Here is a 21403-nt window from a genome sequence, read left to right as displayed (position 1 = left end):
ATCTGGCTCTTGAATCGGGTGCAACCGCAACAAACAAAAAACAAAAACATGAACAAGAAAACATCTTTAAGTGATTATGTGACTGTGCAAACAGAAAATCCAGGAAAAAACATCAAAATATTCCTGAAATAGCACCGTACACCAACGCTGTGTGCAAAAATCCCAGTGGGATGCAAGTTAAACAAAAACAACAACCACAAGACAACTAAGATTAAGGCCATCAGTCTAACTCCGTACTTCAACAAACAAAAACATGGCCAAACCAAAAAACTCTTCGAAATCACCAAAATAAAGCCATAAATGCAATGTAACAAAAAATACATAAATAACATGTAACACCAAATCCTAGAGCCATAGCTGGCTGCATGAGTCGCTCCACAACAACAGGAGCATCAGTCGGAGTATCACATTTTCCAATGCACCTTTAAGATCAGCACACGAAATCAAAATACAGATAATACTTTGCAGCGGTCATTCGGAGCGAAACATTTTATTTTATTTTAGGCCACTGAATAGCAGTGGCAGCTAGGGGTGTACAACTCCTCTCGAGCAGTTTTGAGTGAAGATCTCATAGGTAGTGATTCAAGTTGCAGTTTATTGGCAATAGCATTCCAGACCCTGGGGGCATCAATAGAAAAGGCCCTTCCTCCGGTTTTTGTACGGCAATAGGGAATGTAAGAGCATCTCATCGCTCGAATTCGCAAGGCAGTAAGCATGTGGATCGAGCAATAAACAAATACTATTTTGACTTAAAACTTTCGTGACTGCAGCAATTCATATTATTTGGTTATTTCGGTAAATTTACGTAGATAGAAATATAATACTAAAAATAAAGTGAATAAAAAATAAAAAATATATCAAAATAAAATAAAACAAAACATAAAACCACTCATGTAGACTGTAGCCTGGTTCTTAATCTGAGTGAGTTTAGTGGCAGTCTATAATGTAGACTGTAGCAATGGCTATTAAACTGAGTGAGCGTACTGAGGTTAAGAACCAGGCTACAGTCTGCATGGAAGACTGCCAGTACGCTCACAGTTTAATAACCATTGCTACAGTCTACATTATAGACTGCCAATACCCTCCCCAAGCTTATAAACCAGGCTACAGTCTACATTATAGACTGCCAGCATACTTACTGAGGTTAAGAACCAGGCTACAGTCTACATTAGTGGTTTTTTGTTTTTCATGATTTTTATTTTATTTTTATTATATTTTTATTCACTTTTTTAGTATTATTTTTCTATCTACGTGACTTTACCGAAAGAACCAAAGAATATGAAATACTATTTTATTTACCCAGAACAGCCACACCGAGTCCGAAGACTAGCTTTTAGGATGGCTCCGCATTGGGACGTTTGCCCAACAGCATTGACACTGTGGTTGTAGCCACGGGAGGAATCTGAAGCACCTGTAGGAAGCCCACGTAGAACAAGGGGAGAGCAACCACACTCCACACAGGATATCACACCCAGGTCCTTCTTGCTGGCAGGCAAACGTGTTACCACTGCACCACCCTGTTGTATTGACTGCTGAAACCTTTAGACGGCCTTGGGTGAGACTGATGAGACGAGAAGAGAAGAATGTGCTCAAGAGGGAGACCCACTGCTGAGGTCGTTCAATGAAAGCAATCCATGAGATGGTTGGTGTCACCACCAGACCATCGGAAGACGCAGGAAAACCTTCATCCAGCAGTGGATTGACTATGGCTGATGATGATATATTTAAGCGTGACTAATAAAGAACTTATTCTACCAATGCATATTAGGCAATCATTTTCGTATTCGCAAAGTGAAAGTTTCTCTCTGCTCAACCAAGCGTGGGGTAGCACGCGTGTCTACTCGTAATAAAGGTTTTTGGGTTAGATCGCGTCAGTATAAATGTGTCGTAGCCCTCCACCACCCAACAAACACAGCCAGTAAGGTTTGTCATGTAAACATAACGCCCCAAGTAGTTACTACTTCAGCCCATCGGTGTGTTGGAGAGTAAATCCACAACATGTAATTACCAGCGAAACGTCGGTCTCAAATTGTGCATTTTGACCGGCCACGGAACTCGAAAACTTTTATTATGAATAATATTGGTCGCGAAAGCCTACGTGTTAAACTGACGCGTGTCTACGTTGGTGAACGTGAACCAGCCGTGTAAATTCCACAATCTCATGGTCGGAGGCCAGCTTATTTCACAGGAGGACTGCTGTTGACTTAACACGAAGTGGTCCTCTCGCGTCCCCGAGAGATGATGAACTGAGCTAACCCCCCCTCCCCCCACGACTCTCATCGCAGTGCGGCTCGGCCTTAAACAACACCGCTTGCTCCTATAGCTCAGCGGGACATGGTGGACTTCACTGCTCGCTCACATCGATCTATTTACTTCCCCCCACAGTGGCTGGACCAACTTGCTCGTGGGTCCAGTGTCGGGTCTCCGTGTCACGTGGTTAACTATTGGGGGAGCAGGTGCGACTGGGCATCTGTGAAAAAGCGCTTCATAGCTCATCGGATTCCTTCAGTCGGATGCGAGGATGGCACCTTGCCCCTAATAGCCAACAGGTCGAGGTACGGTTCTGTTGACAACACAGAGGCCTTCACTATCTCAACATTCTTACTACTACCATCAGCTTTATTTGTATGCTATTAAGCAATATCATTGCCCACAATTTTGCCCGTAGATATCCTTTTAATGCTCTTTGGTTCTTTCGGTAAAGTCACGTAGGTATAAAATAAAATAAATCACGACGTTTCGATCGCAACACAAGCAGTCGTCCTCAGGCGGAAAAAATATAATCCAGCAGTTCTACTGCTGGATTATATTATTTTATACCCACGTGACTTTACCGAAAGAACCAAAGAGTATGGATTCCTGCAGTCACGAAAGCTTCAAATCAAGATCCTTTTAATGCTTGTGCACTACTGCCAATGCAGCACCAACTTAAAATTCGTGTTATTGTTGTAAGGTTCACGTACAGGCCCAGCTAACAACCCCTCCACGGCCACCCAATGCATAACGATCCACAGCGTGGATGCTGTTCCTGCGTCCTGCGCTCCCCTTGTGTTCATTGAGACACACAAATCAAGCACGCCCATGGAAAAAGTCGCGAGCCAAATACACCCCTGAGTGGACGCTGGCGATCACCTCACGCCACGCTGCTCCTCCCGATGTTCGCACACAAAGCAGAGCGCCAACACACAAGGATCGACTCCCCTGCCCTCCATCCCCATAGCCCTTCTCTCCCAACAGAACACCACCGTACTCATGTGCTGCGTTAAAGTACGCACAGATGAATGGGTAGATAAACAGGTAGGTGTAAAGATGGACAGAATCGGATATTTGTTGTAACCTCATAACAAAACCATCATCTCCATGGCTGCGATCTATGGACGAGGACTTGTCGCTTTCCCTGCGTCGATAACGGGACACACGGGGTTATTATATTTAAGGCATTCGCGAACGCATTATGCTAAACTATTACGTGCCAAGCCTCCTCAGGCGTTTACTCCCCTCACTAACAAACCCCGACGGTAACTTAAGACGTGCCTCGACATTCTTACGTCACGTTGCAAAAATAATTACTATAAGTGGGTAATTATCCGTCCGACTGCCTTGTTGCTCCTCACACGCGTGGGGAGCAACTTGCATCTGCTTCACATTTGCCGGCTTCCTCTCCCAAGCAGAGGGTCAAAGGGCAAAGGAGTCACTGCCAGCATTGTTAAGCAACAAATGTTTAAGAACTGTGCCTCATTACTAAATATATATTACACTACATCTTAATTTGTTGACTCGTTCACAATTAGATGTTATTGTAATCGTGCATGCGATGGCTCTATGTTTGATCAGGAGCCAGATGCCTGTATCGAGGTCTGCTGGCCAGGACGAGAGTGCTTCGGCAGAAAGAGTTCCTGTGGCTTTGTGATTCCTCCTCCGTTGAAGGAGCGCAGACCATGGTGGTTTAAGGCACTCGTCCATAGTCTGAGTTGAATGGCCACAATCGCACGACTCTGGCTTGTGACTTAAATTTTCCATTCATGATGGAGATGTGCGCATCGGCCTGTTGATGTTCTGTTGCGGTTGATGGTTACACCAGCAGTGTCTTCGAGGATGTCAAAGCCAGGAGATGCGACGCTTGGGTCTCGAAAGAGGCGTTAATCCTGGACGTCCCTGTTGTTCCACTCTGTTCGCCAGCGTTGTTCAGGATCTGCGTGAGATTCTAAGATGGTGACAGCATGAACCCAGAAGGGGGATCGGGACTTGGTTGATGGTGAGTGTGTGCGGTTGTCGTTGGCAAGAAAACGGGTCAGTTTGCAAGTCTCTGTGGATATTTGGTGGCAGAATGTTGGCCAGAACAGGGAGCCAGGGGGTGGGTGTGAGTTTCAATGTTCCACTCCTGACGCACATTGCGTTATGTGATTGTGCATCGAGCATTTTGTGTACGAGAGAAGAGTGGCCGGGCAGGAAGTACGTCACTGGGTAAGAGGCTCAGATCAAGAACGAGCTGAACAAAGGGGACCAGGCTGACTTGTCTCAACAGTTGTAACGATATCATGGGACCTCCTCTGACGATATCATGGGACCTCCCATGATATCGTCAGATCATACTAGATTCGAAGATCATGTTTTTGTTTGCATGTTCACCACAAGTATGTGGTGAATGCAGACATGATTCCTTGAAAATGTTTCAGTTTGGTGTTTTAACATCTTAACACCTGTTTTATTGCCAGAAAGGATAAAACCTATTCTTATAGTTGGAACGATGTCTGTAACTGACGCGTGTTTATTAACCCACGTGCGTCTCTTGCTGTCCCTCGGTGTGTAACGCCAACCGTGCATCTCTCCACGCTGCTTGGCACACGTTTCAGCTTTTTCTCCAATTTGTTTGCGAAATGTCCACGTTTCCAATCCACATTCGGTTTACATTCTGTATACAATCTGTATACATTTCAAAAGAGTCGGGACTCATTGATATGCGTTGTAGCAATAAAGGCCGGGGTAGGGGAGTTCCATCTTCTCCACCAGACCAAACGCGAACACATTTCTCAGTCAGCACAAGGTACTAGCAAAGCTGTGCAGCATTCTGCAATAAAGCAGAACAGAATACCAGTACCAGATCTCGATACAAATCAATACCTGCCACGCAGATGCCAATTGGCAGACTGTCCGGGTCAAACCGACACGTGGCAACCCTGGACCAAGAACACAATACATGCAGCATTTCCTTCTGCCAATCTATCTTGCTGACCCGCCCATACTGGACATCTGTGAAAAAGAGCTTCATAGCTCATCGGATTCCTCCTGCAGTCGAAATAAAGATTCTGATAACCGTTGCCGTGGATTTTCAGATTTTGATTTCCATCACTAGGGGGCAGCATTTGGCAACGCCTCAATATCCACGGGTGCAGCAGGATGCAGTTGGGATGAAGCTGAGCACAAGATGCCAAAAAAAGTGCCCATGGAATGGCTACGGGCTTCACAACACACGGAGGTGCGCAGCACTGCGTGTACAAAAGCGCTCAACCTTATCCAAAACCACCAGCTGCAAAGAACTGCGTGTGTGGCCATTTTGTCATTTGAAACCACGAACGAAAATCGAAGAGAAAGATGTGACCATCCCAACAGTAGTAAGACAAAGACACAACTGTTGACCAATTTCGTTATTATTAGCATTCATCAGTACAACGTCAATGTCTGCTGCTGCTGCCATGCCTCTGGGAGCCCTATACGGAGAGGCCTTTACACGGTGGTGACCGTTTGCCTCAAGGAAAGTAATTCAAATATGAGAATAAGTTTTTTCCCCTTTTATCTGGCAACATAATAGGTGTAAAGTTGTTAAAACACCAAACTGAAACCTTTTACAAGGAATCATGTCTGCATTAACCACAATACTTGTGGTCAACATGCAAACAAAAAACATACTCTGATAATATATGTGGCATTGTCTTTTAAACTGATTGGTCCACACCAGAGACAGCTTTCTTTTGAGCCTCGTCTCAAACGGTGTTAGACCAGAGGACGCCACAAGTATTGTGCTTAATGCAGACATGATTCCTTGTAAACAGTTTCAGTTTGGTGTTTTAACAACTTAACACCGGTTTTGTTGCCAGATAAAAGGGGAAAACCCTATATATAATTATATATAATTAAAATCTGTCAATTATGACAACCCACCACAATGGGTAAGCTTGTACGTTCGAGACGTCTATTCCAACACAGACTTCCAGGATACACAGCACAGCCCACATCAAAGACAACGCTCCGCCGTGTAGTCTAAACAGACTTTTGGGGCAAATGCTGTTAACAGGTATCACCTGTGACGGGTAGCATGGCACACGAGGGGGTGGGCTGGCCAGCACGACGTCCAGCCGATTTTGTCTCCCGAGTGGCGATGTTTACAGATTGCACAAGGTACTCATTTGAGGCTGAGTCGACCTAGGGAAGACCGAGGAGCGGTTCAAATAATCGTCACTTGTGTTAGCCATGGGATTGGGGTGGCCGGGTTCGTAATACAGCGTGCTAACCAATGCGCCACCGCTCAACGCCACGCAGGCAACCCCTTGCATGATGCAAACACTCATTGTGGCACAAAAAACAGCCATACTTTGACACGTACACAGAATAGACACAAACTAATATGTAAATACGTGACGTGTCGAGCAAATAGCATTTCTTCGGGATGGTTTTGTAAATATGTTCTTCAGCCGCTGGCTTTGTAGAATAATTCCGCACACGAGCTGTGCTTCTACTTTAGTCTCGTCATCTATTATTGACATCTGTAGGGCGAGCGAGAAGAATCGCAGCCAGATCAGTCAGTGGCACCGTTGAGATCGGAGATTTGTCCCCATGGCATCTCGGTGCAGGCAAAATCCCAATGCCCCACTCTGGAATGAGGATTGGTTTGTCGTTGGCGGAGCGCGGACTCGCTCTAACACCACCACCACCTCGGCTCAATTGCTGTGCGTGAGAAGGACACCCCCTGGGTGGTTGAAGCTCATTTAACTGCCACGAGCCAAAGTCCAACAACGTAAACCGGCCGCGCAGTCCAGCACAGCTGCAGACTTAGTTGTCGGCCATCCAATCCATGCGGCATCAGCTGCCTGAGCACGCTCCCCTGTTGACTTGCGGTGCACAGGGACTCCGGCGTGACGTCAAATCCTCGTCGGTGTTGATTTGGCCACGTGAACGTCAGAACGTTACCATCAGCAACCGTGATGATGACGAAGACATTGGCGATAAGCGGTGTCATCATGTCGTTGTCACCATCACGTGACCGTCGCTATCACCATCACTCGTACCATCAAACCACCACCATCGTGAGTTTGTTATTTTTTACAATCCTGACGACTGTGGCCATGACCACTACCGTCGTCATCATCATCATCAAAATCATCTTCGCCATCACCGTTTATCATCGTCACTATCAATATGTCAGTGTAGCATCATCATCCATACGGGGTCAGTAAAAAGATTTCCATTTGTTCAAGCCGCACCACTTCATGGGATTTCACAGGTGGTGGTGGTAATTACAGTGACGGAAAAAACGTATTTGATCCCCTACTCTTTAGTTATATTCGATAAAGTCACGTAGGTAAAAAATAAAACAACAAAAAATCACGACGATTCGGCCACAACACAAGTGGCCTTCATCAGGTGAAGGGACCAGACTGTCTCGAGGACAGCGCTGGAGTGAACACAGCCAAACTCAGACCGCGACCTTTAAGCTTGTGTGAGAGGAATTAAGGTGCCTTGACAAAGGAATTAGCATAAAAATTAGCATTCAATTGGCGGACTTAGCATGGTGAACGGTGTAGAGGGGGTGAACATGTGCAGACCGGCGAGGGGGGGAGGGGGAGTTTACATATTGATGGTGTGAAAAGGGAATTTAAGCAGCTGCGAAAGTTTGGGATACCACTACTTGAAAAAATATACTGTACCATTGAAAATTAGATTAATGTTTGGTTCCATTTAGAACATCTTTCCAATGGTTGCTTAATTTGAAACCATCTTCTCGGTTGAAATTGTGTCTGTGTTTGTAAATCTGAATTGCCTCGTGAACAAATCTCTGATAAAAACCCGTGGGTTTGCAAAGAACCTTGGTATCGGAGAAAATTATATCGTGATTACCCACAGCGTTGTAACAGTGATCAGCTACGGCAGAAGAATTCGTTTTGCCGTGTTTCAAATCTGATTTGTGCTCGCAAATTCGGTCAGAGACATGTCGTTTCGTCTCCCCGATAAAGCAGTCACCACAGGTGCAGATCAATCTGTAAACTCCGGTGTACTGACAAAGAAATGGTCAGTCTATAATTTTAATGGTAGGATTATTTGAACAGTGAAAGACAGAATAACAACATAAAAATCCAGAAAAACGCATGTCAAAAATGTTATGAATTGATTTGCATTTTAATGAGGGAAATAAGAATTTGACCCCCTCTCAATCAGAATGATTTCTGGCTCACAAGGTGTCTTTTATACAGGTAACGAGCTGAGATTAGGAGCACACTCTTAAAGGGAGTGCTCCTAATCTCAGCTTGTTGCCTGTATAAAAGACACCTGTCCACAGAAGCAATCAATCAGATTACAAACTCTCCACCATGGCCAAGACCAAAGAGCTCTCCAAGGATGTCAGGGACAAGATTATAGACCTACACAAGGCTGGAATGGGCTACAAGACCATTGCCAAGCAGCTTGGTGAGAAGGTGACAACAGTTGGTGCGATTATTCGCAAATGGAAGAAACACAAAAGAACTGCCAATCTCCCTCGGCCTGGGGCTCCATGCAAGATCTCACCTCGTGGAGTTGCAATGATCATGAGAACGGTGAAGAATCAGCCCAGAACTACACGGGAGAATCTTGTCAATGATCTCAAGGCAGCTGGGACCATAGCCACCAAGGAAACAATTGGTAACACACTACGCCGTGAAGGACTGAAATCCTGCAGCGCCCACAAGGTCCCCATGCTCAAGAAAGCACATATACATGCCCGTCTGAAGTTTGCCAATGAACATCTGAATGATTCAGAGGACAACTGGGTGAAAGTGTTGTGGTCAGATGAGACCAAATTGGAGCTCGATGGCATCAACTCAACTCGCCGTGTTTGGAGGAGGAGGAAGAATGCTGCCTATGACCCCAAGAACGCCATCCCCACCGTCAAACATGGAGGTGGAAACATTATGCTTTGGGGGTGTTTTTCTGTTAAGGGGACAGGACAACTTCACCGCATCAAAGGGACGATGGACGGGGCCATGTACCGTCAAATCTTGGGTGAGAACCTCCTTCCCTCAGCCAGGGCATTGAAAATGGGTCGTGGATGGGTATTCCAGCATGACAATGACCCAAAACACACGGCCAAGGCAACAAAGGAGTGGCTCACGAAGAAGCACATTAAGGTCCTGGAGTGGCCTAGCCAGTCTCCAGACCTTAATCCCATAGAGAATCTGTGGAGGGAGCTGAAGGTTCGAGTTGCCAAACGTCAGCCTCGAAACCTTAATGACTTGGAGAAGATCTGCAAAGAGGAGTGGGACAAAATCCCTCCTGAGATGTGTGCAAACCTGGTGGCCAACTACAAGAAACGTCTGACCTCTGTGATTGCCAACAAGGGTTTTGCCACCAAGTACTAAGTCATGTTTTGCAGAGGAGTCAAATACTTATTTCCCTCATTAAAATGCAAATCAATTTATAACATTTTTGACATGCGTTTTTCTGGATTTTTTTTGTTGTCATTCTGTCTCTCACTGTTCAAATAAACCTAGCATTAAAATTATAGACTGATCATTTATTTGTCAGTGGCAAACGTACAAAATCAGCAGGGGATCAAATACTTTTTTCCCTCACTGTAAGGCTTGTCTCGTAAATAGAACATGCCAACTCGTTATTAGTACAGCACATCGGTGTGTTGGACAGTAAACGTACAACATTAACAATTAGATTACTTCTTCTTTGGTTCTTTCGGTAAAGTCACGTAGAATGAGAATAATAAAATAAAATAAGACAATAAAATTCTCACGACGTTGCGGCCACAACACAAGTAGCCTTCTTCAGGTGAAGGAACAAAACTGCCGGGACGACAGAGCTTCAATTGACGACAGAGCTTCAATTGTCGTCCCGACAGTTTTGTTCCTTCACCTGAAGAAGGCTACTTGTGTTGTGGCCGAAACGTCGTGAGAATTGTATTGTCTTATTTTATTATTTTATTCTCATTCTACGTGACTTTACCGAAGAACCAAAGAAGATGAATCTTTGCAGTCACGAAAGCTTTAAATCGAAATGTAAGTAGATTACTTTTTGTAAATGTGGTAGCGGGTTTACTCTGTAACAGACCGGTGTGCTGGACTTGTTAAGAATTGACATGTTTTGTTTACGTGACAAACCCATTTGGCTGTGTCGAGTGGTGCCGGGTTTAACGACATTTACATTTGCGCGATATTACCCAAAACGCTCCCATGTATTGGTACACTTGACTTGAAAGCGAAGAAGCAGATGCACGAAACGTATACAACCCCTGTCTAACGAGATAATTAAACTTTATGGGCTTCACGGTTGAAGGACGCTTACTTCAATACCAATAATAGAACTTTGTTTTTAAAGTACTTTAAAAAGTTAGGGTCTCCATGTTCTAAAGGGCAACACTTCTTTATTAGCGACCATGAGTTTTGGTAAATTTCGCGTTCAAATGGCAGAAACAAGTCTCAATTACAGTGAGGGAAAAAAATATTTGATTCCCTGCTGATTTTGTACGTTTGCCCACTGACAAAGAAATGATCAGTCTATAACTTTAATGGTAGGTTTATTTGAACAGTGAGAGACAGAATAACAACAACAAAAATCCAGAAAAACGCATGTCAAAAATGTTATAAATTGATTTGCATTTTAATGAGGGAAATAAGTATTTGACCCCTCTGCAAAACATGACTTAGTACTTGGTGGCAAAACCCTTGTTGGCAATCACAGAGGTCAGACGTTTCTTGTAGTTGGCCACCAGGTTTGCACACATCTCAGGAGGGATTTTGTCCCACTCCTATTTGCAGATCTTCTCCAAGTCATTAAGGTTTCCAGGCTGACGTTTGGCAACTCGAACCTTCAGCTCCCTCCACAGATTTTCTATGGGATTAAGTTCTGGAGACTGGCTAGGCCACTCCAGGACCTTAATGTGCTTCTTCTTGAGCCACTCCTTTGTTGCTGTAATACCCATCCACGACCCATTTTCAATGCCCTGGCTGAGGGAAGGAGGTTCTCACCAAAGATTTGACGGTACATGGTCCCGTCCATCGTCCCTTTGATGCGGTGAAGTTGTCCTGTCCCCTTAGCAGAAAAACACCCCCAAAGCATAATGTTTCCACCTCCATGTTTGACGGTGGGGATGGTGTTCTTGGGGTCATAGGCAGCATTCTTCCTCCTCCTCCTCCAAAAACGGCGAGTTGAGTTGATGCCAAAGAGCTCCATTTTGGTCTCATCTGACCACAACACTTTCACCCAGTTGTCCTCTGAATCATTCAGATGTTCATTGGCAAACTTCAGACGGGCATGTATATGTGCTTTCTTGAGCAGGGGGACCTTGCGGGCGCTGCAGGATTTCAGTCCTTCACGGCGTAGTGTGTTGCCAATTGTTTTCTTGGTGACTATGGTCCCAGCTGCCTTGAGATCATTGACAAGATCCTCCCGTGTAGTTCTGGGCTGATTCCTCACCGTTCTCATGATCATTGCAACTCCACAAGGTGAGATCTTGCTTGGAGCCCCAGGCCGAGGGAGATTGACAGTTCTTTTGTTTTTCTTCCATTTGCGAATAATCGCACCAACTGTTGTCACCTTCTCACCAAGCTGCTTGGCAATGGTCTTGTAGCCCATTCCAGCCTTGTGTAGGTCTACAATCTTGTCCCTGACATACTTGGAGAGCTCTTTGGTCTTGGCCATGTTGGAGAGTTTGGAGTCTGATTGATTGATTGCTTCTGTGAACAGGTGTCTTTTATACAGGTAACAAGCTGAGATTAGGAGCACTCCCTTTAAGAGTGTGCTCCTAATCTCAGCTCGTTACCTGTATAAAAGACACCTGGGAGCCAGAAATCTTTCTGATTGAGAGGGGGTCAAATACTTATTTCCCTCATTAAAATGCAAATAAATTTATAACATTTTTGACATGCGTTTTTCTGGATTTTTATGTTGTTATTCTGTCTCTCACTGTTCAAAAAAACCTACCATTAAAATTATAGACTGATCATTTCTTTGTCAGTGGGCAAACGTACAAAATCAGCAGGGGATCAAATACTTTTTTCCCTCACTGTACTTGTTATCACGTGGTGGTGGCGGGTTTAACGACACATTTATATTTACCCGATGTTACCGAAAAACCTCTATTATGGATAAAATATTGGTCGCGAATGCTTCCTGCTACTACTACTGCCACGTGTTAAACTGTGCCAATACATCTTGCTTTGACATTGTCTAAATGTGATTATGGGTGGACTGCACATTGATTGATTACTTCAGAGTGGAGTGAATCAAGGATAGACGGATGCAGCAGGACACAAGGGCAAGAAAGACTACAGCATGGCAAAGGTGCAACTTAAAAGTCTTCATTTTTTTACTGTTTGTGTAATTTTCCACCAAGTTTAATCCCGATAGTGATATCGGCATCGTCTCACGGCCCATTCGGTTCTCACCAAGAGCAGTAGCACCCTTCGTCTTACAGAACGTCTCACGCAAGTGGATATGACAGAGCCACCTCTGAGATCCCTTCAAGTGTCCTCCGGTCTACACACAATTCCTAAGATGTTCGTAACCGATCGTTGAAAGCAGTTAGCCGGTTAACCGGGCATCACTTCACAACCCTGATGATTATCCACCAACATGGGCACGCGTGGCGCCCAAGCCTTCACGCCATGCGCGCGTGAATGTGTCACGCTCGAGCGCCGCGGCATCGCCAACGCACCAGCGGTGCTTCCCAACGGCTCTCAAACTTTCGAGGTCACGCCATCTTCGCGCCGCACCGATCCCAAAAGAGAGAAAATCCCAACTGCGCATTGTCGACCGAGGGAGTTGAAAGGGCCCGGTAGTGGGGGTTGGTGGCTACGCACGCCCGGTCATCGGAGAGTGGAGGGCGGGGAGTTGGGGCGTCGGGGATGGACCGGCCATGGAACATCACGGACGAGAGGTCGTCTGTCCCAGCTTCCTCTCCTACAACCACGGAGATACCACAGCGGCCCACCAGCTGGGACCTTGCCATGGCAGACAGATTGTGGAGCACTGCAGCAATGGACTGCCAGTCGTGGGAAATATCAACAGTGGCTGTCTGGCGGAGAGACAGGCCGCCGCCTCCGCTCGAGGAATATTGACAATCCACCACTGACTCGGTACCGCAAATGGAGTTGAGCATAAATGCATGCTTTATTCCAGCAGAGGGTACTTTAAATGAGCGTCTAAAACAACGTAATAAAGACAACATTAAGAGAGCAAATACTTTCATGTCTTGCCAAGTTGAGGAACCACAAATCCCCACTAACTGCCGGAGCAAAGCCGGTGGTTGACAAATGAGGCATTGAAACGAGTGACTGGATAAGGGAAACATCTATGGGGGGAGAGCTTCTCAAGTCCCAGGTGTGCCGTGGTATTTTCGGAAATTGCAGCAAAGAACCTCGCTCGTTTTCGCTAGCTGGGACAGAGGAGCTCTTTTCCGTGCCGTTCAGTGACCGATCCAGCCCCCGCCCTCCCCTCTCCCTCGGCCACGCACACAACTGGACAGAGTGCCACGAAGATCGAGCTGACTGGAAAGTGGTGAGAGCCGTGCAGTGGACAGGGTTGAGAAACGCTGCATCAGAGTCGGCAATCGGCAGGGACGTGAAGATGAAGAACACCTCGTAAAACCTAAACAATCTATAAAGAGGTTTTCTTGGGTTAGATCGTGTGAATATATAAATGTGTCGTTAAATCCGCCACCACCCGACACAGCCAATTAGTAAGATTTGTCACGTAAACAGAACATGCCAATTTGTCACTAGTGCAGCACACCGGTGTGTTGGAGAGCGAATCCACAACATATACAATCTCAGTACGACGTTTCGCCAGTAATTACAACTAGCTTCATCAGGTGGACAACCACATCTAGGATGTGGAGGAGCCCTCGTGGAGACGTTAGACACGGACGTCACCCGGTTCTAACGGCAAAAAACCCAACTTGTCTGAGATACCTCTCATCCGTCAGCAAATTCAACGGGGGCGGTGATCCCAGGGTGGTGAGATCAGAGTTTGGCTTTCACGCAGCCCAATAGTGGGCAAAGCGAATTGCTGGCAAAAAGAAACGTTGACGTCATAACAATCTAGTTCAAGAGGTATTGGAAAATAAACTCAGTTTAAAGCTACAGATGGGAATTGCCAATGAAACGTCACCAGAAACTGACACGGAGATGGTAATAGCGAACGCACGGTGCGATGCAAGAGAGGGGCAAGGTGCAAAGAGCAGTGCACGAGTTATCTGAGCGCACGAATACACGCAGAAGAAGAGGAGAGACGCAAAGAGGGGTGGAAGACGAATCTAGAGCACGTCGAGCCCAGTGAATCCACGGGGGAAACTGAGAGAATATGTCAGAGAGCACAGCAGTAACGTCGACAACGGTGTCGAGACGAGTCGCGCGATCCTGGAAGCAGCAAAATGGAGGTTGATGATTGGAAATTCAAAAATGGTCGCCCATTTTTAACCGTGGCACAATGGAGATAGAACCTTAAAACAATATCTATGTGCAAACTAAAGCATACATCCTAGGAACCGTTGTTTGGGTGAAAAAGAGACAATGCAAGATCTCACGCTTGAAGACGTAACCTCAGCCCTTCGTAGCATGAAACGGGGAGAGCCCCCGGATCGCATGGGATAACTGTGGGCATCGTCAAATTATCATTTACTACTGAGACATAAGTGAAATAGATCAATGATGGAAATTTGCCTCAATTATTCCTTTACACAAAGAGGGAGACACAACGGACTCGAAGAATCACACCCTGTCAGATACACACGTACATATAGTGTTCAAAACGATCGTTCGCAACAGAATAATACATATCTTAGAAGCCAACCAGCCATGTGAGCAAGCTGGGCTTAGGAAAGGTTTTTCTACCATTGACCAAATAGATTAACGTAGTGGGCGTTGACCTCGGGGCCGGCCCAGGACACGCTGGTGGGACGATGTCGCTCAGCTGGCCTGGGAATTCCCCAGAAAGAGTTAAAGTCTGTGTATATTAGTGTATAGTGTATAGTAGTGTATAGTAGTGTATAGTGTAGTAGTGTATAGTAATGTACAGTAGTGTATAGTAGTGTATAGTGTAGTAGTGTATAGTAGTGTATAGTGTAGTGTATAGTAGTGTATAGTAGTGTATAGTAATGTACAGTAGTTTATAGTAGTGTATAGTGTAGTGTATTGTAGTGCATAGTGTAGTGTATAGTAGTGTATAGTGTAGTAGTGTATAGTAATGTACAGTAGTGTATAGTAGTGTATAGTGTAGTGTATAGTAGTGCATAGTGTAGTGTATAGTAGTGTATAGTGTAGTAGTGTATAGTAATGTATAGTGTATAGTAGTGTATAGTAGTGTATAGTAATGTACAGTAGTGTATAGTAGTGTATAGTGTAGTGTATAGTAGTGCATAGTGTAGTGTATAGTAGTGTACAGTGTAGTAGTGTATAGTAATGTATAGTAGTGTATAGTAATGTAGTGCTGGAGTCTGTCGCCAGGGAAAGGGAGGTCTGGACCCCCACTACTCAACCCGCGGCGACAGCAGCGACCCTCAGCAGGACAAGCAGACTGAGAAACGAACGAACGAGCGGTCAATAATATTTTGGAAAGGACCGATGGATGTCGAATGTCGTTCCGAAAAGGGCGTTCGAGTCGGTGTAAAATGATGCAGTCATCCAGCCAGGCCCTCAGAAACCAAGGCCATAACAGAAAAGATTTAGAAGTGTTAAAAACCATTGACAATGATGAATTGACTACATTGATATTTCAAGAGGTACCAAAATACATATCAGAAGAGATGTCAGGAAAGAAGATGTTATCCCACCAAATGTATCCATCGTGACAGTATATAAAGGCGGAATGGTAAGCGGATAAAATATAAACCATCCCAGGTTTGCTGATGCCGTGGTTATTGTAATGAGCGATGAGAATGAACGGCAAGAAACGATTAAGCAATGCAAAGAAGGCTGCGGAGATGGCCTCGCGATACATGTCAGCAACACAATAGCTGTCAACTGGTTAAATACAAAACTGTAAACTATTTTTTTATTTACCAGGTAAGGCCCACTGAGCTATGAGGCTCTTTTTCATAAGCGAGATCTGTCTATCACAAATGATAGCTCAACAAAGTGGCATTTCAAGTGGAAATTTAGAATCGCCAAATACTCTAAATTCATGTTTCTAGATGTGGAGGGGAAAACCGGAGTACCCAGAGACAAATCCACACTACCACGGCGAGAACATGCAAACTCCAAATATACAGGCGCCAGGGCCGGGATCGAACCGACGAGCTCCTGTAGACCAGGCGGTCGCCAGCGAGGCGCCTTAAACTACTCGAGGCATTCTTTCGGAGGGACACATGAGGCGCGAGTATTCATATCTCGGGCAATGCTAAAAAGGGGGGTGTAAAAAAGGGGAGCGAGGACAGGCTCGGGTGCTTTCGGAAAATCGAACTTGATAACGAAAATATAAAATATCATTGTAATTACAGAATACAGTTATCAATCTGTACAATAACCTGCTATAACATAGATTGGAAACATGTAAAGTGACGAAGAAAATGGAAAAACGTCCACCACACTTTCAATTTCTCCATGCACATTTTTTAAAGACAGTATTTTCAATAACAGGAAATAGGAAATTCTTCACAACTGAAATGATCGAGTTACGTGTATTTCATAAGCACTGCCGTGAAACTAAACATTCAATAAAAAAAATCAAACGATAATCGATAATCGCGCCATGACGATATTTTGCAAGGTGAAGGATGGGTCACCGTGGACCTCGCTGACCCCAGGAGCACATGGGAACAGGAGTGAGACGTTGCTTTGGTTCACGCATTGCCGTGTCGAGGGATCAAACCCGATCATCGGTTGAGTTATGGATTAATTCAACCGTCGGATTACAGCCCAGCTGTAATGCAGAGCCACCCCTGTCAATGCGATTCTACACGCAGTGGGTCCACCTAGTGGGAACAACCCATTGGCGTGCGCGCTTGAGAACGACCGCGACACGCCAGTTCTCCCCTGACAGGGCGGATTTAAACCCGATGAGAAACCGAAGTCTCTATTTCAAGGGTGGCCCGGCTCACCAAAAATGACAAAAGTAAAACAATTAAAATAAAGTTACAGCAAAGATAAAAATCGACACAAAAGCCATTGAACATGCTGCACAAATATAAATCACTGTTACATATTAAAGTGCCTCCAGCGTATGGCATCTCGGGCACGTTATTTTTAACTGCATTGCGTGTGTTAGAACGATGAGCTATCGTTACATATCCCGCGGGACCAGGATACAGATGTACGTCTCAAACTGGGAGGTCGCGAAGGTAAGTGGGGAAAATGTTAAAATGTCCAACACAGCCAGGAGAGGTCTGTCATGTCCAGCTGAGCTATAGGAATCGGTCTTCATGTGCCGGGAATCCGGCAAGAGAGCCCGGCTCCCAACTGAGAGTCTGCGAGTTCAACCCCACTTGATAGAAATTAGTACCACTTTGTGGAAGGGCAGCTACAATTGTCCTGTGAAATGGACTGGCCCCCACCATAGGAATGTGGAACATCCACAGCAAGCTCAGGGCTACCACAGGAGTTGAGCACCAAGCCACACGAGTTTGATTTTACTTCGCTATTACCTATATTCACTATCGCTATAAACTATTAGCAGTCAGATTGAATATGTTTAACAGCAATGTTAACTGGGGGAAATGAATATACTTCAGATGAGACAATGTTTGGCGCTTCCTACCGGGAGCAGAGGGGACACTTAGACTCTTATTGAACGTGCACACGAGTCCACGTACACGCTGGCCAACAATATACTCATCACCGCAGAAAGCTCGCTATCGCAGGATATCTCACACGAGAGACTGGCGCACGATACATCGACACGCTGTCCATACATTCTAACAGAGAAGTCACGTAAGGCGGCCTTACCTTCCTCGAGGACGATGATATTCCTCCCATGGGCTCCATCCGCAATCTGCCAATGCCACAAACAACATGAACACAGCTGGGGGTGAATTACGGGCAGCGGGGGTGAAGCCTTCGTCGCGGTGCAGGTAACAGCAATCACAGAGAGAGAGAGAGGCTGCATCAGTGGAGAGGTACACACACACCGCTGATGCTGCTCCTGTTGCTGCTGCTTTGTGTACACGCAATGCTGCGAGCAGCAGTAGCAGCAGCTGCTGCTGCACGGATGCCCCAGAAGCGCAAGCGTGCCGAGAGCGCATGATGTGGAGACGCTTCAAGGAAATGCCGAATCCTTTTATATGCGCTGCAGCGTGGGAAACTCCCCACGTGATTTGTTTATGTAATTCTCACCAAGCAGCGGAGAACATCAAGCGGCCAGCAACAAACATCACTCATATCACAGCTGTAACAGGTTATTATTGTAAGAGCTTGGGGGCAAAGCAGACAATGATGATGGGTGGGAATTCCAAAGTGCGAGGGGGAAAACAGAGAAGCGCTGTGCCTGGCAGTGTGGTGAGTGCCTGAGTGAGTGATTGGGTGAGTGTGTTGTTGTGAGCGGCAGTGTGGTGAGTGTGTGGGTGAGTGTGTTGTTGTGACCAGTAGTGTGGTGTGTTGCTGTGACCAGGAATGTGGTGGTGGTGGTTGAACACCGTGTGGATGAGAGTAAACCCCAGTCTCGAAGACCGAGTCCTCAATAAGGGCGAGAGCAATTAATGGGTAAAATGCACGGGAAGAGTAACCATGGTAGCAGCCATACAGAGTGACAAGTGGACGAGTGGCGGCCGGTGACTGCAGCTCATCTGCGGGTGCTGTGGATTATCACCACGACTGCCGCTTTCTGTGACATTCAACCCAGCGCAGTGGGCAGGCGCTGGGTGCTCCAGCACCCCAGATGTTGACAGCGGCGGGATTCCAATTTGGGCAGAATTGCGCTCACTCCGGCGAGCAGAGCGTAATTGTTTAACAGTAGAAGTTGTAACTGTGAACAACAGAACTGGGGTAGCGTGCGGGTAGCACGGACCGATTAAAATGTCGCTCTGTCACAGAAATGTGTTTCCGGATTGTTCATCGCTCGTGGAAATAAAATCCAGGTGGGGTCACAGAGGCGCTGAGACAGTCACAACGAGGATATACATATACACACTTTATAAAGGGCTATTTGCTGCAGCTTGTCAAACAGCTGATGACGTGTTAAGGAGTTTCTTAAGCAATAACCATTCTCTGCGAGGCTGACCAACATCACCTGACACTTGTCAGGGCATATTCCGTAACGGCGTCAACTCCATGTAGAGGTGGGGGTGTTGTGTGTGCGTGGGAGCCTTAGCGGGGAGCGGTGGCACAGCGGTTAGAGTGTTGCGCGCAACTAACCCGGCGAACCGGGTTCGATTCCCACTCACGGCCACCAACACCGGTGATGATTATCCGCACCGATGCTAAGCCTCCTCTAGGTTGACTCAGCCTCAAATGAGTACCCGGTGCGGTGGGGAGACAAAGGCGTCCGGGCGTGTTGCTGGCCACACACCGCCTTGTTGTGCCGTGCCGGCCTTCACAGGCGCTACTCCCCAACACCACTTGCCCCAAACAGTTTGTCACGGGGGATCTTTGTCTTTGTTGTGTGCGGACCGTCGGGGTTTCCCATCACGTCACCGGCTATTTCTCAACGCGCTTTATGGGCCACGCGAACCCTGCAGGCCCCCTCGGGACATCGCCCTTCACCCTCACGCTCTTCAGTCGCCTCGTCCATCCCCCCATTGATGATACGAGGAGGAGATCGACGTGACGGGGGCGGATTCCCCCCACACTCGAGCCGCTCCTCGTGCCCCCTCGCGGGCTCTGTCCGTCCTCCCAGGCGAGACCGGCTCCTGCCTCTCGCCACGTCTCTTCCCCGCGGGCCCAACCCAACAAAACGTGGCCACCACCCCGCGGGCCCAACCCAACAAAACGTGGCCACCACCGGGAGCCACGGGCGGCCCCTGGCGGCCTTGAGCGCGGCCCCTGACATGTGGCCCCCAACAATACATGAAGAGTGACACCACCATCACCACCATCACCATCATCACCACCACCATCATCACCACCACCACTATCACCACCATCACCACCACCACCATCACCACCACCATCACCACCACCATCACCGCCATCACCACCACCACAATCACCACCATCATCACCCCACCATCACCACCACCACCATCACCACCACCGCCACCATCATCACCATCACCACCACCATCATCACCACCACCACCATCACCACCATCACCATCATCACCACCACCATCATCACCACCACCACTATCACCACCATCACCACCACCACCATCACCACCACCATCATCGCCATCACCACCACCATCATCACCATCACCACCATCATCACCCCACCATCACCACCACCACCATCACCACCACCGCCACTATCATCACCATCACCACCACCATCATCACCATCATCACCACCACCATCACCACCACCATCACCACCACCATCATCATCACCACCACCATCACCACCACCATCACCACCATCATCACAACCACCATCACCACCATCATCACCCCACCATCACCACCACCATCACCACCACCGCCACCATCATCACCACCACCATCATCACCATCATCATCACCACCACCATCACCAGCATCACCACCACCATCATCACCACCACCACCACCATCACCACCGCCACCATCAACACCATCACCACCACCATCATCACCACCACCACCCCCCCACCACCACCACCATCACCACCACCACTCCCCCACCACCACCACCCCACCATCATCATCGACGTCGTGCTGCTGTCACAAACCAAATTGTTTCAAACGTGGCGTCCCTCACTGACGGCGTCTTATCGGTGAAAGTGTCCCCGCGCTGACAACGAGTGAAGGGCACTGAGCCGCCACTGCACGCACCCGCGTGCTTGCTGGCAGCTTCTGCCACGGGAAGATTCCGGCCCTCTGGGCCCTCATCTCCGAGGGCCTGCGGGCCTATTGGGCTTCAACGTTAACCTATGAAGCCTCACCTAAGATAATTACCGTATATGTAAGAGAAAAATCTAAATGAACAGACAATAACATCAGGAATATACATTTCAAACCCAACGTAATAAAGTTATAACATATATGTAAAGACCACACTATCCGTGTATTTTCAATTTTTGTCCGGATATTTAGCCTTCTGAAGCAGAATCTTGGCGGCTTTGCTGGATCTAACGCGC

At 46.9% G+C, this 21403-nt stretch overlaps 1 protein-coding gene across 1 annotated transcript in view; it reads right to left on the bottom strand.

The window, feature by feature from the left end:
* LOC116949425 (uncharacterized) overlaps positions 1 to 18437 on the bottom strand; it is a 42254-nt gene extending 23817 nt beyond the window's left edge. Inside the window, exons 1-2 of the mRNA XM_032966756.2 lie at positions 18320 to 18437; positions 18138 to 18183 (exon numbers count right to left, since the gene is read on the bottom strand). Coding sequence (XP_032822647.2) covers positions 18138 to 18183; positions 18320 to 18433 — 160 coding nt within the window. The 5' untranslated portion in view covers positions 18434 to 18437. The remainder of the gene's footprint in view (positions 1 to 18137; positions 18184 to 18319) is intronic.
* Between the last annotated feature and the right edge of the window lie 2966 nt (positions 18438 to 21403).

Source organism: Petromyzon marinus, chromosome 36 (genome assembly GCF_048934315.1).
Source record: "Petromyzon marinus isolate PM22_M1 ecotype Great Lakes invasive population chromosome 36, UKy_Petmar_22M1.pri1.0, whole genome shotgun sequence".
NCBI classification, from domain to species: Eukaryota; Metazoa; Chordata; class Hyperoartia; order Petromyzontiformes; family Petromyzontidae; genus Petromyzon; species Petromyzon marinus.
The sequence above is the reverse complement of the archived record's forward strand: the minus strand, read 5'-3'. Positions and strand labels throughout refer to the sequence as shown.